Source organism: Magallana gigas, chromosome 4 (genome assembly GCF_963853765.1).
Source record: "Magallana gigas chromosome 4, xbMagGiga1.1, whole genome shotgun sequence".
Lineage (NCBI taxonomy): Eukaryota > Metazoa > Mollusca > Bivalvia > Ostreida > Ostreidae > Magallana > Magallana gigas.
In genome coordinates, this window is record NC_088856.1 from 3,122,318 (window position 1) to 3,140,339 (window position 18,022).

The 18,022-nt window shown below is 34.3% G+C and overlaps 1 protein-coding gene across 1 annotated transcript; it reads right to left on the bottom strand.

Annotated features, from left to right (window-relative positions):
* Positions 1–1,516: 1,516 nt before the first annotated feature.
* Positions 1,517–16,399, bottom strand: LOC105317752 (synaptotagmin-9). Its single transcript, XM_011414480.4, has 9 exons — positions 16,265–16,399; positions 15,983–16,158; positions 14,441–14,638; positions 14,041–14,301; positions 13,626–13,799; positions 13,026–13,102; positions 12,020–12,149; positions 10,904–11,032; positions 1,517–2,016 (listed from the first exon to the last, which is right to left on the bottom strand). Exons 2-9 carry the CDS (start codon positions 16,148–16,150, stop codon positions 1,942–1,944), a joined length of 1,212 nt encoding a protein of 403 aa, XP_011412782.3. The 5' UTR covers positions 16,151–16,158; positions 16,265–16,399; the 3' UTR covers positions 1,517–1,941.
* Positions 16,400–18,022: the final 1,623 nt, after the last annotated feature.

An 18,022-nucleotide genomic window follows, 5' to 3' on the forward strand; every position in this document is an offset into this window, starting at 1 on the left:
CCAGTGGGCACAGCACTGATTAAAATGTGGCGAGATTTCATCGAGATTTCAGCGATATCATATCATAACCTAAAGATTAGACTCGATCAGATAAAGAACTAAGACTTTATACACCAGAGTGCCAAAATGCAGAAAACTTCACAAAAAAGCACCCTGTAAGATAGTGATCGCCGTTATCGGAGATAAGGAACAAAATATCAAGTCTTGGAAAAAGCATTAAAAAGTGCAGGCGGCCCGAGCTTGGATCCAGACATTGGAGACCTCAAGTGGCTGTCATCAAGACCAAATAAAAATTGAGAAATCTGATAGGAAAATGTTACCAACTAAACATTCCTTCGTACCGAAAATGAATATAAAAAACTCAAGCAAACTTTTAAAAAAATATATGCCGCAATTTTTCTAAATATTGCTGACATCTTATTTAAACTTAATGTTTCATAATGCATAAAATTCCACATTTCAGTTAGCATAAAAAATTTTTTTATAACAACTCTTATATTCACATAATCCCGTCATTTGGTTATACTTCAGTAAACAGAAATAAAATTGACTTTAACAACAACATAAAAAGAGATATCAATTCAATTTTCATTTCGATATCTATAGGTTGAAATATTAAACATATGTGAATAGTGATAAAACGTCTCCCTGTATGACGGCATTGTTATATAAGGACGTTAATGGCGGCCTCCGGCCAGCGTCTGGAAACACTAACATCTTATTAGATTATCGGGAAACCTAGCGATCAACGCCGTACACAGAGTCAAAGAGAGGGTTTCCCTTGTCCATACCGTATACAATCTATTCAATTTATATTAAATACGTTAAGAAAATCATAAAACGCGTTCAAAGGATTCAGTTTCATCAAACGCATGTCAGTAGACAAACTTAATTGCAATGAATTTTAATGTGGACCTCGCACCAATCTGAGATTTAAACATGTCTGCGAAGATGCATTTTAAATAATTTCAGCAGATAATCAATTAAATTTTCTTTTTTCAGTTTAAAGATTATGACCTGTTTTGAGCGAGCAAACTTTATCAGCGTTTTGCTACTTTGTTCATCAATTGTAAAAATTATCATCGCGTCAAATCTCGCATTATTTAACCTCTTCCGAAGAAAGACGGGTACAGCCGATGATAGGATCAGTATATTAACATAAGCATAACGGATGAAACCTTAAAAGTCGTAAAATAACAAATTAAAGCAGATTTCGAGCTGGATAAAGTTGAAGCAGAAGAAGTTATCTGTAAATTATTGATCAGGCTCGTGGTACATCTATTCCATCAAACGCAGAAAGATGGTGATAGGGAGGAAAAGTGAAAATGAAGACATTAAAGTTTCTTATCGGTACGTACAGAGCAAATGTAATAAAACAAAAACGATGAAGAAATACTTATGAATTATATACCGATACTTGAACGCCTACATATAAACTCGCTGATCATACAGAGAGACATATAATAGCCCATCCACGATCAATACTGTTATTTTGTATACCAAAACGGTATACATGCATGTATCTTCAATCAAAATCCCAACAACAACAAAAAACAATCTCTTTAACAAGGACGGAACAATACCATACACCTATCTATGTGCCCATCATTTCAGTCCAGTTAAAATATTTAACACCTTTTGAAACAGATACGTTAATGAAAACATCGTCCGTAGTTACATGTTATAATGAATAAATGTTGATACAGATCTAGAATGGAAATAAAATAAAAATTTCGGACGGATACCATTAGAGAATAAACATAACATCAGCACACGAATGTGGTTAACTCTGGTTAAGAATAAATACATGTATCAAAGTTCTGTTGTTTACACTATAAATACTGGCTAGTATATCACAGCGAGGAAAAACAGAGGAGTCATCTCAGCCATAGAGGCAAGGGGCGACACCGGAAAAGACACGGATGGCTGGCTGCGCAGGCGTCATTTGACCGGAATCCCGTCAATGATGCGTATCCTGCCGCGGGCACCTGCTTTTCTACAGCTGACGTTGACCACCTGATGAAAGAAAAATATTGAGTCTGGGCTATTTGATCTGTGTGACAATAAATGACAATAAATTGCCTTATCGTCGTCCCGTATCGGGGCCCGCTATGGACGACCAGTTCGCCCCGGTCCCTGCCTCATTAGAACAAGTACCTCGACCACAAATCACATTTATTTCCCCGTATTATTCATGTCATTCCACAAACAATCGATATCTTCAAAAACATGTTTTCCGATCATAATTAAGATTTTTAATTTTCACTCATTTTTTTAAATTTGAAAAATAATAGTGATAGCATAAAAAAAAATACCCAACTCGTCTTTTTCCAAGAATATGTGGGTATGAAAAAAAAGTGAAACAATTATTACGGGAAAATGCTATAAATAAAAGAACCTGCTATCTTGACAACCCTCATAAAATTGGCGATATTGTGAAACCTATTGACACGGATGCTGCAATCACAGGCTGCATTGACTATCCTGTCTTTATCAGTTAAAAACAGACTCAAATAAATAACTTGGGGACAAAAGACCGCCCCGGACCCGATTAACACGGAGTGAATTAATTCCCGACACCTGATGTAATCGCTGCGCAGTAACTACCACTGTCTATACAGAGGACGGTGAAAAAGGAAAATGATTAATTTTAATCACACGTCGAAGAGCTCGTTTTAAACGGTTCCATAAAACAAAACACAAAGCCACAGAATGGGGAATACCTAACACAAAATTACTGAAATTATCTGCCTCTTAGAAATTATCATCAGCTTTTTGAGCTATCAGTTTCAATGTTAGTAATTAATTAGAAGCAATTAGATTCACCTTTCTTGCAAACTTCAAATATTTGCAGCAATAAAAGTCAAAGTTTGAATTATAGCAATCTCTCTCTCTCTCCTCTCTCTCTCTCTCTTTCTCTCTCTCTCTTTCAGATTCAAAAAAAGTTAACCGTATTCATTTATATTTAACAAAAATAATAATTGGTGAACATTAAGAACATAAAAGTGTGCATTTGCAGAAATACAACTATGATTATAAATATTCAACCAGCATTTTGATAACGAGGCTGACAAGCATGCAGTCCAAAGTACGTGAATTATTTGCCCCAGACCACCCACAAACCCTCAATTCTCATTAACCTTGAAACAAAACTCAAAATTTAAAAATTTTCAGACCAATCAGGATATTGTTTTTCATTTTGCAATATTCTTAATTAAATATTCCACAGTGCATTATATATATATACCGAAAGTAAAGTCAAAAAGTCCCGTATTCTGACTTTGAAATTCCTTTGATGACAACAAAAGTATGGCAAAGACAATAGCGAGGTGCGATTGTTTAACTGGCGGAAAAGGTCGGATAATAGGTATCGCTCTCTGCATGGACGACTAAAGGGGTGGATTAGTCCTAATGCATTACTTATATAATGCGTGCTTAATCTCTACTCCAAAAATACTTTCTCTATTCTAAAAAGACACGAGTTCACACAATATGTATACGACCAAGGACAAACATGCGAACGATAGACATCTATATAACAACCAAAACAAACAGTCAACCTGTGTTGCCCTCATAATCTGTTAAATTGTTAGTGAAGTGTAGAATTGAATTTAATAAAATTCTGCGGGTTCTTTTTTGTTTTCCTTGTAGAGACATTTTTTACATGAATACCAAAACAACACTGAGCGAAAATAGTTTATCATAATTACATTTAGTTAGAAAAATTAAACTCCTCGGTCAAATATGCATAATATGCTAAAATTATTTTACAATATTTTGGGTTTTTTTTTAATTCAAAGTTAGTGCCTGTGGTGTTAGGAACAATATTTAAAGATTGATATCAAAAGCGTTTTATTACATATTTAGCCGTCAATATAAATATACAACACATGATTAAAATTTGTTCTTTTTAAAAACCTTGGTCGGGGTTGGAATCCCGCGGACTGATTTGTACCAATCACCGCTCGTTATTCCGTCACTTATTGTCTAATAATGAGGAAATCTAAATTCCTGTCGAGTGACTAATATCTGTTTATTTTAATGTCGGGGTAATTAAAACACAATGCAGACATTAGTCAAATCTATCTATTTCAACTTTCCATATCGAATCAAAGTCTTGTCTCCGGGTAGACTAGCTTTAGTCACTACCGTGAATACATCCCGTGCCCCCAGGGTGAATTCTGTGGTCAGAGTGGGTGCTTCATTGACCAACTATGTGTATTTGACTTAACAAATTGCCTTCTCCTCACCTCAGTTGGTTGCGGTCGGCATTTTGAAGTTAAATTCTGAAGGACAAAAAAAAATTTGGGTAGCTCATTTTCAGTCTCTTAATTCGAGCCACACAAAGACTCGTGGCGATAAAAGAGAGCGTAGTAACGTATCCCCGACGGATCGCTTCGTTAAGTTGACACATCTACCCTTCATTGCTTACAGCTCTACCACGAGTCACTGGAGTCCAATGTAGACCATTGTGTCCCCACCCCGGCTCACAAAGCCGACCCTACCCGACAGACCAGATAGGCCGCTTAAATCAACGACGCCGGTGTGACTCCAGACATTTCATCTTTTTTAGCTCTGACAGTTGTTTCGAAAAGTCATTAAACAATTTTATAGCAGTTAAAGAAAAACAATATGTTGCATTTTTTAGAAGGAGGTTTTTTTACGAGCTCTGCACAGCTAAAGCTTTAGGTGTCTGGTTGCAGAGAATAAATTGCTGCGCCATTTCTAGGCACAATGCATTCGAAACCTTATATCTTAATCCTCTAACAGGTTATTCCGATCCGGAATAAAGGAATTTTTTTACTTTGTGGAAGTAAAAATGACTAAGTGTTTAGATATTACCTTTCCTGTTTCAAAGCTCGATGCTTTTGTTTCAACGTGCTTAATAAATGTACATCGGTTGAAAAAATTGCGTGAAGTAATCTCTCTCTCTCTCTCTCTCTCTCTCTCTCTCTCTCTCTCTCTCTCTCTCTCTCTCATACTTCCACGTCATTATATGAAGTAACATAAGCAAACGGTTTGTTCCTTTATTTCAGTATCGCCTATACAAAACAATAGCATATGAACGTGGATTTGAGGACAATTTGATATTTTTTTTTTCCAAATGGTTCTATTTTAGATTTTTTGTGTCTATCTGTACCTACAGATCAAATTGTCTGCGAGTCGAGCAGGAACCAATATCGCTGAAGAGTCTGCACTTTAAACCAATCACTCATGTGACTCGTTCAATCTGATAAGCCTTAACAATGGTAAAATTACAACTTTCTATTGTAGTGTTTCAATTATGTCATTGCCGTTTCTAAATATACGCCTCTAATTGATATATCTGTCCTCATATGCCCGTGTGCTACACGTTCGTTATAAGGTCTACTTCAAAACATTGACCATAATCTTATAAAACGAACCTCATTTTTCAACCTTTTCATTTATCTATTTTGCAGACCATGTTCATGTACGGTTTACAGAGAAAAATTCACTGTTTCAGTCTGCTTGGACTTCCTGCCGTGGGGTTTTCAATTTTATTGACTCTGTTGATTTTTTTATTGTCCCTTTTAATAAACATTTTTTTAAAGTATTTCAATAAAACAAATTGTTTATCATTGTATATTATTTATATGTCATTTATTTTCCCCCGCATACGTGTATACCTTCTACCTCGTATTCTTAATATATTTTGAATGTAATATTTTATAAAGAAGAAAGAAATTTGATTTTTTTTTAATAATATCTCAATACTTAACAAATATTTCATGTTGCTAACAAAAACAAATTTATCTGGTTAATGTCCGCTGGAGACAAAACAATAGGTGAAAAGTGAATGTCTAATCATGCTTTCAAAAAAAAAAAAGACAAAATGTCTTTAGGTTTAAGTGAACTGGTGAAATACTCTAAAACAGTATGATATCATTTTCATATTTGAATTAGCTATTATTCTGACTACATAGATATTGTATATATGTTAATGGTATACAAGTTATACGTAATCACATGATTTCCCAAACTGCTGCACGTTCATATGTATGTATGGACTATTTTGCATGTGTAATCTCTCATTTTGGAATTTCTCTCTAAAAATTGCAAACGTGTGCGCCCCCTCCCCCCTCCGGCCCAAAATTGAAAATGAATTATCTTTATTCTAAAATTCTTAAGTATTTTTATTGTAAACTTCTAAAAGCAAATTACTTATAATCAGAAAATACCCACAACAAACACATAAACCACGAAACAAAGTACATGCACTAATACTTTGTGAGCTCAGGTTTTACTTTGTAAATTCAAAAACAAAAGCTACATGACTTCACATGTATATTGTTTAGGTAAAAAAGTTTAAATGCGATAAAAAGCAAATATTTAAGCACTAAACAATATCATATAAACTTGTCACAGATCAAAGACTGAAAAATCAAATATAAATGTTACATGCGCTTTCTAAAAAACATTGGTTAAACAAAGTGAATAAATTGGACTTAAAACTAAACAAATATAGGTAATCGATGAAATAAAATTAATTTAAAGTGATTATCCGATTACGGAGGGTTTATAATTACATGCGGACGGACGCGGGGACTTGAAATAATCTGGTAATCAGGAATTAGCGTCCGGTCCTTGATTCCAGCTCTCGGAACACGGTCAGGTCACGTGGGGTCAGGGCAGGAGGGGTGAGGAACCGTTACAGTGGGCCTCATCACCGACACAAAACCACATCAATCAGGCCGACCCCTTATCATAATCCCCCGCCAAACACTTGAATGCCGCAAAATACACGTACCCTCATCTATCTGTGTAGGAAACTCCACAAAAAATTGATGAAACTCCCTGAAATAATCCCCCAATAAAAAGTCCCGAGCAGACAGAACTAGAATACGGACAGCGTCTCTCCAATAAGTACATGTAGGACACCATATGTAAACAGGAACAATAAGAACTCATCCAAATACGGTCAAGACGACAACGAATCAAATTCACGAAGAAAGGGAGGGAGGGGGGTTGAAGGGGAGAAAAATGGGCACGATTAAACTTATTTCATAATTCTATGTTGACTTGTGTAGAATTAAACAAGCTGTGTGTATATAATAAAAGTAAATAATACGGGAATAAAATATTATATTATTTACATAACACATGGTTCGCGCTTCAGGTGTATTACGTGTACTAGTAGTATGTGTGTGCTCAGCAGGTAATATAGGTTTGCTGTCCATGTATACGTACAGGTGTACATTTCTGTATGAAGAACAAGCAGTGAGTCTAACAGTATATCTCTTTTTGTTACTGATTAAAACAGTAATTAAACACTCCATTAAAAGCTACAGGAAATTACAAATTGATGAAATTAAAACGTGAAATTGAATATCAAAATAGTCATATTTTTTATTCGTTTTCCGGTTCATCTGGCTCTGAGCGAGAAAAAAATGTGACTATTTTTGTGAAAAAAAGGCAAAGTACATGTACATGTACAGTGATATTGCAAACAATTTTATTGTGAATTTCCAATGCAGACTGAGAAATCATCGAACTTCTTGTGTCCCTATTTTTGACAAAGAAAAATTAAACACCTCATACTGGGGAAGGAGGCGTGAGAATGGTGCTATACCATAATCGTCATTTTTCTGTGAAAAGATGGATTAATTAACGCGATATCTTCTAACAAATCTATAGAAATATAGAAACATCTATCTTTAAAAAAGATACACGAAAGACCGTAACCAATGAAATTGTAAAACCGGGTTCAAGTGATACGATTGGCCAACAATGCGGAAAAAACAATCACTTGTTCCTCGTTTTTCTACAGTTACTCTGAAAAAATACTTCTGATGACAAGTTGCGATACCGAAGGGAAGCGCTTTGCCGTGTTCCCGAGTCTCTCCGTGCTTGGAAGTCAAGAGCCACTTGATCAGAGGAAATTCTGTCACCCGAGGTGGTTCACAAGTAGACGAAGTAGAACCTATCTTTACACTTTTTTAAGAACAGGAAATCATGACCTTGAATTCAATCATTCGATCATTACACATTTCAATTCGATTGTATTTAACTTAAACTGACAAAAATATTCAACAGGATGACCCTTATAATTTTTAAACCAAAAAATTCGATGCAGCAAAAATAAATAGCACTTGCTTCATATTGCAAATAAGTATGCTGTGTTAAATATGATATAAAAAGCCTGCCAGAGCAAATCTGAAATTGTAGGGGGGGGGTATGTTTGAAGCAACTAAAAATTTGCTTTGAAATCAAATAATTTTCCTGGTACTTCGGTCATGCAGTATTCTGTTTTTATGTTAAATTCTGTACAGTGTACAGCGATATAAAGACAAAAGAATAACGGGGAGATGGGGGGGGGGTGATCTGGCCCCACCGTCACCAAACTCCCTCAAATTAATACCCAGCCTCACGTCTAAGTACTAACCTCAAATTTATGCACTTTTTATGAAAAAGGATTTGAGTTGAGGAATGAGTTGAGTGATCTGAAATGTTTGTGACGGTGGAGCAAGTAATTGATTCGCGTTCCTTTTTTGATAATGACGCTCTGCTCTATTCTATCAATAAGACGTGAAAGTAATTTCATTGTGAATGTTCGGACTTACTGATGTATTCTTAGTATCTGATGGAAAATTGAATTTACTTTATCGATACACAATTTGTTTTAAAATTTTATTGTACTGAATATAAAACATTAGTTAATATGTAAACGCTTGTATCGGTAATGTAATTTTTATTCTGAGCTGTATTTCTGAGAATTTTAATTTGCTATCAAAGCATGCAAATACGATAATTCTATGTGCAACTTAAACCATTATGGCCAATAAGATGAAAACAAAACGTAAAATTTTATGATGATAAAATTGTCGGCATAATGGATTGTATAGCAAACCAATTTTTGTACAGGACGACAATAATGTAAATATGCTTTAATAGCTAGGGATTCTAACTAGCTTTTCCAACGAAAACATGACTATCAGAAGTTCGTAAACCATATCTCGTTGGTCATTTAAATAGTTATTTAAAATTCTAAAGTAAGAAATTCCGACATGACAATTGGTGTTCATATCGCCTTAAATTTGCGAAAACCAACCATTTGAAATTTGGAATGGTTTGCAAGTTGTAAAATTTTGAACAAAATCTCAACATAAATCAAATCTACCAGGGCGTAAAAAACAAACAATAATTCCTATCCTGTTGTAATTAAAAAAATTTGGGTATTCTTAATACGAATAGCTCAATTACATTTTGCTACTCTCTCTCTCTCTCTTCTCTCTCTCTCTCTCTCTCTCTCAGGATAATAAATATCAAATAATTTCAGAATATTCGTTTAGATTTGACTTGACTTTAAGTTCATTGACAAAATAGATAACAGGTTTTTGCATCTGTTCTAAATGTTTCCCACTTGTCTAACACAAATGTCCGTACACAGTACGGATGTACCATTGTACGGGCACCTGTTTCATCGGAGAACGCGGAAATTGAGAGATAAAATTTATCGTGAGACTTTAACCGTTAAAATTACATGTAAAGTACCATTATTTGGTATTTTCAAACTATTTATATATATTGTATATCTTTTTTAACCATCTATCGAGATACCATAATTATTGCAGTTCGCTGGTCAAGTGCCAGTTTTCAGGGGGTAAGAAAGACAACCCTTACATACATCACGTCTGATTAACAAATTTTATCTTCAGTTGAATAGGTGTATGCTTATAAATCATGCATAAATGAATATGCTTGTAGATTATTATTTGGGCAATACTTTGTTTACATTTTGCATTGAATTTCAACATAACTGTAGCAGTGTAGATATTGGGTGAATGCATTAAAAATATGACTTAAAAGCAAAACATAATAATAAATACCAGGTATATAATTATGTGTTTCAGCAATAATAAAACCTGAACAAACCGTTTTCACAATTTACAATAAGTATGTTTTGGAGTGTCCAATGTCCATTACTTATTTTAAAGGGGTATGATCACGATTTTGGTCAAATTCTTTTTTCCTGTTTTTATTATTTACAATGCTTTAGGAATGCATTTCCAATGACCAAATGAAATTGGAGAACCAGTAGTGAAGTTATAAGCAAGATACATGACTCACAATTCTTTGTCATGTAAACAAGTCTCGTGCCCTGTTATTGTTTACATTAGTTCAATATACCGGTAAAAGTTTTTTTCCAAGCTGATTTTTCCATCATATTATTCATTTTAAGCATAAACAAACAGATCTTAACGTTAACCACATTCATTTCGGTCTAAAACTGGAGTTTTCACTTCAACGTTCAAAATGTAAACAAATGCTTTGTTTACATAGCAAAGAATTGTAAGCTCTGTAACTCACTTATAACTCAACGAATAACACTTAAACTTTGGTTGCCTATTAACAATGCCTTACTGAAGCATTGTAAACAACAAAATCGGGAAAATAATTTTTGATCAAAATCGTGACCATGCCCCTTTAAGAATTAGATGGTTAAACATTTTTTTACATTAATTTTGTGTCTCATGCCTGAGATATTAAAATTTCGTTTTCTTTCATGATACTCCAAAAAATAATGTTTTACAAAAGATGTCAAAACATTTCACCATGATTTGTTTTATAGATAACTGCAGTAGCATAACATTCATCAATTGGAGAAAAATAAATACTGAATATGTTGAGCAACCTTTATCTCAATTTCCGTGGGTTTCTTGCCCCCCCCCCCCCCCCTCCCCCCCCATCACAAATTTATATCATCAATGAATTTATAGAACACATAAATAATTCAATTTATTAAACAAGTGAATTCGTAAAATTACACCCAAAACAACCTGTAAAAAATTGACAATCCACAATATTGACCCCGATGAAAATTAATGAATCCACAGTACATGTGTATTTTTCTTCAAAATTTACTTTCAGAATAATGTCTCACCTTTTTCCCAGAATGCTCAGTGAACAGGAAGGAGGGGTGTTTGGAGGCGGCATGGGCAATGAGAGCCTCCTTGAATTCCTGAGCGGTGGCGTGCTGGCCCCACTTAGTCCTCAGCAGCTCGGTGTTTCTCTGAGGGAGACAATGAAGGGTAAAATATATAATGGAGGAAGAAACTTCCCCTTGTTTTTCAATGTTTCAGGTGAATCTCGATAACTCGAACTTCTGGGGACCATGATTAAACTTCGAGAGATCAAGAGTTCGAGAGATCGAAAGTTTAAAAAAATCCGGAAATTTTTGTTCCGTTAATCTTGGTTCTAAAATTAAAGTAGCCGGAAATTATATTTATAACATGGAAGGATAGTCTGATATGATTTCAATCGTATTTTCTGCTACAGTACTTCAATTTAAACAATATAGAACGTACTTGTGTATTTATTAAGTGTGGTTTTTTTCACGTTAAAAATCTTTTAAGCATATTATGTTTTCTTAATCATTACGTTAGAATATTTTAAATAAAGAGCATTTACCGTAACTTTCATAATTTGTTGAAATTAATAGATCACTTACAAATTACCTATATACCCTTTGAAGAAAGCAAGGGGTAGTGTCACTTTCGTAATCATCCAATTAACACTACCACGCTAGCCCCCAGGGGTTCACTCAACCATCCAGGTAAGGTCCACGCGGAGCTATAATTATACGCTTCATCGGCCGCGTGTGTACACAGCAACCACTTCGAGTTATCAAGAGTGAAAAACAATGAAATATGTGTAACGGGACCCAGGTCTCACTTCGAGAGATCAAGAACTTCGAGAGATCGGAGTTCGAGAGATCAAGAGTAAATTTGCTTAGTTATATAGAGGAAAAAAATGGGACCATGAGTTCACTTCGAGAGATCAAGAACTTCGAGAGATCGAAGTTCGAGCCATCGAGTGTCACCTGTAGTTACATGATTATTATCTTAGGAAAGATCATGAAAATTATTACATCACATCCAAAATTTATAACTCCATTACAAACTCCTAATTTTAGCTAGATTATCACAATGCATGCTCACCACCACTAAACTTAACTCATTCTTTGTTTCTTCATTTAGAAATTAATTTGAAATCTTACCAAGTCAGCAAGAGGGTAAGTTTGGTGAAGACGTTTTTCTGGGTCAAAAGTTCGAAGGTCAATGACCACCTGACCCAGGGAGTCGTTACTGGTGACCCTGTCCTGATCAATCATGTGGAGAATCAGGTACCTGAATAACGCAGTACGACATATCAACATTTTGCAACATGCTAATTGTAAGATCTAAAGGTCTAAATAGCATATTGTGTAACATTTCCACAATGAACTTCAAAAATAACATAGAAAGGACTAAATATGATAAGGGCCTAAAATGGCCCCCTAAAATGAACATCATCATTTTACTATCATTCTTTGTTTTCTTAGTACAGATATGTATGTGATGTGTTTACATAATATTCATTTTGGTTCAAGTGCCCACAATTTAGAAATATGACATTGTAAAGACAACCTTTTCCCGCCATTTTTGCATATTTAGCGTAAACCAGCTTGTTTTCAAGCAGTTTTTCCTTCCGAAAACATAGAGCGCATTCTTGAACAAATAAAATATTTTAATCAGAGATGTATCTAGCCAAGAATAATAAGTGACAAAAAAATTTTCCTTGTTCAAGCATGCGCTCTATATTTCCCATTCGTAAATAGATAAGAAAAATGTCGATTTTTGGCTAATTTTGATTGAATTATAGAAATGGCGTCACTTCTGACGTCATATACTGCCATTGAGTGCAAAGAAATCAAATAATTAGATAAAAAATATATTTTATATCAACTCTTCTAAAATATTAGTTAACATTTTATTGTACCCGAAACACTTAAAAAATGGCGAATTATGGGGACCAAATTTAACTCTTATCATATATAGTTCTTTATTTGAAATTTTGCTCCTGTAGAGTAACTTGTATTCTATTCCATAACTTTTTTCTGTTTCAGTTGTTGAGTTCAGAGTTTACATTATTGAGTTTAGAGTTTACATTACTGAGTTCAGAGTTAATACTGAGTTCTGAGTTTACATTACAGGGTTCACAGTGAACTCCATCTATCTCCCTACCTGTTGCCGAGCTCTTCCTGTGTCACATCAAACTCGAATGTCTCGGTCCACTCTGGGTTCAGGCTATCCCTCACCACCTGCATGTACATTGTTTTTGAGAATGTTTAATTACTTCATACTAACCATTAGTTAAAGTACCAGCAATTGACAAATTTTCAATCTTATGAACAAGTTCAGAAAAAGAGAACATCATTGCTGTGTCGTCATACATGTAATTAAATGACATATTTGAAATGGGAAACATAATACATGTACATCTACAAGTTCACACAATGTATATAGTTGAACAGAGACAATTTTGAAAACTTTCCAAAATTAAAATATTTCGGATGTTCTGTAAACCAATTTCAAATTGTGAGCAACAAAACACACAAGTACGTTCTTGGGAACCTTATCATCATGAATATTTCTTTCCACACACAAGTCACTACTTTCAAGCTTAATATCATTTATAAATCTCTAAACAAATAAAGTTTTCACAGAATAAAAGATTTCTTAAGCAGTTTTAATAATACCACACTGTTATTTATCTGTTATGCTGCAATTCTGATAAATAAATGAAGACAGGGACATGATTTTGTTTGATAAGGGTAGCCATACCTGTGTTTGAAACATAGAGGATGTCCCTGTTACTGTCAGTTTAACGAAGGGGTCAGCAGATTTACCCTCGTCCCGAGCACTCAGACCCGTGGCCCGGTGAACTGTCACAAAGAGGCTGGAGGGAAGCTGGAAATCTGCCGAAATCTCCAGCTCTCCTGCCACGTTAAGGTCAGTCTAGAAAAACATCATCACAAGGTCAGTTAGAGAAAATATGAATAAACAGCATATAAATCTCAAGGAGATATCAATTAGATAGGAAATAGTAAAGCTGTGACATTTGACTGTGATTATTCTTTTAAAAAATTATTTTTTTTTAGATACTGGTATTTAATAGTGAGATTATCAGTAAAAAAAAAATAAGAAATCACCCAATTGTCCTGAAATTTTTGAAATCATGTTAACACTTTGTTCATACCTCCATGTTTAGGGAGTACCAAGCAGTATGAAATGGTGTGTCCCTGAAATTGAATGAGCTTATCTCCACAATGACTTCCCCAATAAAGTCGTCCTGCCCCATTATGTCAGCATCCATTACTTGGACCACCATCTTGAGGTCAGTGAGTGACATCTCCTCCAGAGGGAAGGCGAAGATCTCGTCAAACACTGGGTCATTAGACTGTCTGACCACGGCTGTCCTTCTCTCCCCCATGCCTTCATTGTCAGGCATAAGTGTCAACTACAAAGGAAAAATAATACATCTGCATTTTAGTCTTATTCTAATAATTACAAAGATTTCTCTTCTTTTATTGTTACCATTGTAACCACTTCGCTCTGAATAGAAATTTAAATTGCTTTTTCATTGATATATACAATACCTTTACATAAGGGTCAGACATTTTGGATCGTAAATCTTTGCTTCTCAGTTCTCTGCACTTGATGACTTTGACCAACAGCAGATGGCGTTTGAAATCATACTTGTAGGATAGCTGCACTTCACCCCTGACCTCTCCAACTGCCTTCATCACTGAGGGGTCGAGTTGTTTGAACATTCCCTTTAACATTTGCATATTTCTCTGAAAAAAATCCAAAACATACTTTGTTAAATTAAGATTTTTCTGACATTTCCTTAATACTTAAATTTTAAAAAAGATCGATGATTTTGTTCATTGCAGGCACAAAATGTTTTTACAAGTATTAATGTTTATCATTAACTATCTATGAAAAAGTGTGCAAATAGCCTAATGTTGATTATAAAGAGAAACATTCTCTAATGTAATCATGTTTATTCCTGAATTTACATTCTTTATTTGCATGCCTTTTCAAACTGCTGAAGTAGGAAAAAAGGATTGAAAATGTAAATACAATGAAAATATAAGGTTGGATCAGGAATCAAACTCAAGATCCTGGCAAGTGGCAGCACTAGTCAAAAGCTCTAAAACTGAGCTATCCAGCATGCCAATATTCACGTTCTATAGAGCCCCAATTACTACATTCCTCTTAAATAGTCTTCAACTCCAAAGACACATTACAAGTTTACCTTATCAGTTAAATATGTACCTGGTTAGATAGAATATTTTATTGTTAAAATGAGAGATGTCCTATGGACCCGGTTTAACGATAGAATTCTTCCCATATACTCGCTTCGTAGCAAATAAAAAAATTATATTGCGCTGTATCTCGTCTAAATTTTCATATGATTGGTCTCAAATGCTTACAATGTCACTCTTTTATAATCCCATATTACCATATTAACTGTTTTTGCAACGGAATTCCTGCCACTTTTAAAATCACGTTTGAAAATTCGCTGTTTATGGTCGCCATGTTAATGAAAAAGTCCAAGGCAATCCGAGTGCGATTTCTGACAAAATGGCAGGCAAATTCAAACATGTATTTTAACAAAATGCCTTGGTACTACTTATTAAATGGATAATTTGTGGACTAAACTACATATGCATGTTCAAAAAGGTTTGTAATCATGTATAAAAATGTGTTTTTTTCCCCTGCAGATTATTTTTAACAGACTTAAAATCGACGCGAAGCTGATCTGCTTCGCGGCTGCTACATTGCAAGTATATGGGACGAATTCTTACTGTGACCTGAGCTTAACCTGGTCAAGGTAAGATTATTCTTTCTAGTACCTGGTATGTTGCCTGAACAAGGAAGGCAACAGCAACATCTGTAGTAGGAAAGAGGAATGAGCTTATAAATACAATTAAAATGGAAATCGAACCTAGGACCCATGCAACTCTAAGCCAGGAGCTCTTCCACAGAGCGATCAAGGCCAATATCGATAGTTCATATAGCTCCAACTATTACACTGCTATTTACATTGCATCTACTTCCTTCAGCCATTGCCTGAACTCCCTACCTTTGGAACTTTTGAACATCTGAAAATGTTGGCATGAACTCTAAATTACCATGTTTTGATCATGTTTATCCCAGCCTTGGATGGCCACTTCTCTTCTGTGTTCAGCCTTGGCTGTTAAAATTCTGGATAAGCCATGAATCTTCCTTGTATTTTGTGGAATGACCCCCTTTTCTGGGTCTTCGGATGAACTGTTATACTTTGAGTTTTGTTGTCCCATTTTGTCTCCTGAAAATTACATACATTATTTCAAAGTATATCAATTTGACGAGTGTAATGCATGGATGATATCATAAAAATCTAAGAAATTAGCGTTAAATAAACCAAAAATTACGTTTTCTTCTTTAGCCCTCTCGATGTTCCGCCATTTTTGTTTACCTTAGCGAAATGACGTCACGATTTTTATAGAAAAAAAGAATGTATTTTTCATAACGTTTGACAATGCTTAAACTATCAAGTATGAGTCATAAATATGAATGAATATTTAAGAATATAAATAAATAAAATTTGATTACAGAAATTCATTTCTCGCAAAATATATCTTTCCGGATATTTACGGAAAATATTTAATGGTTCACAGATTGGTCGAATAGAGTATTCTTTTTTTATTGTTGAGATATGTAATTTACATACACAATTAATTTGTATACTTGACCCTGTCAGTTAATGTAATAGTGTTTGTGCCAGTAAAACGCAAATTAAACTTATCTAATGTCTTTGCTCCAGCTAAATGCACACACATAAAAATTTGATACGAAAAATCCCATTCAAATTTTGAAATCCAAATTGATTCGTGTCGATAATTCCTGCAAAATTACAATCTTGTGTGCCCAATTTCTTTTAATTTCATTATTCTGATTAAAACAAACTACCAAGTATGAACTTGATTATGATTTACGTTTGTGACAAAACATATTTATATATATTTTGCTGATTTTAAACACAACAGGAATAAGTAATTAACACAGTTGGGTGCATGGACCAAAATTTTTATATTGTTAAATGGATATAATCCTATAATTAACCATGCAAAAGTTCAAAGTGATTTTTGTTTTGTTTTTACCAGAATTAATGGGGTAAAGTGATATCAAAAACTCTAATAAAGGAATCACTTACAGAACTTTTAAAACAAAGTTTGTGTGTGAAGAATATCTAAACATATCGCATTGAAAACTTATAACAACCAACCACCGTCTCCAAACAGAGGTTGCTGGAACATTTTATATTGTCATGTGATGGATTGAAATTTATGTAATAATACATGTAAATAAAGGGGGACAAATTTCATTGAATATTTGTTAGAATGTAACGCACTATCCTCGATTCGAAAAGGACTTTTAGCAACAACAAAAAAGAAAAAAAAAACTTACGTTGGAAATGCCTGCTGCCCAATCCAGTTGTTTAAATTGCAACTTCTCGCGGGCCTTCCTTTTCCGAGCTTGCCGGTGTAACGTAGAATAATGACCCCCATAGAAAAATGACCGGGGGGTCATTTTTCGACGAAGAATAATGCCTGAAGAATGAGTGCCATTTTCATAAAAATGAGCACACTCTATACATGATGGAAAGTGACCCCTGTAGAATAATGAACCCCTAATAGATTGAAGTTTTCAGGATAATTTTTTTATTATTTGTGAAATAGTCTTGACAATATTGTAATTTTTACTACAGTTTACAAAAAGTAACAGAAATTATAATTCATATTCAAATAAACTAAAAGTGAAGGAAGTGGCATATCTTAGAAAATAAAAAAAACATTTCGTTATAACAAGATCAGTACCGACGTATTGTATCGGGATATGGGTGTCACATTAACAACGAGTTCCATTTACATGTATTACATTATATTAAAAGAGTGACAACACTTTAGAAATTATTTTGAGATACAAGACACTATAAAACAAAAGTCTTTTTATTGGCGATGAAAGAGTAGACTCGATATTGTTCATGAAATGTACTTGCATTGACGATTTCACCCTACTACAAACTACTGGGTATGCAAGTGCATCACCCAGAATTAATAATGAAACCAAAATTATGAAAAGTTTACTCCATTGTTAGGCATTATTTATAACCATGCTGAAGTCAGCAG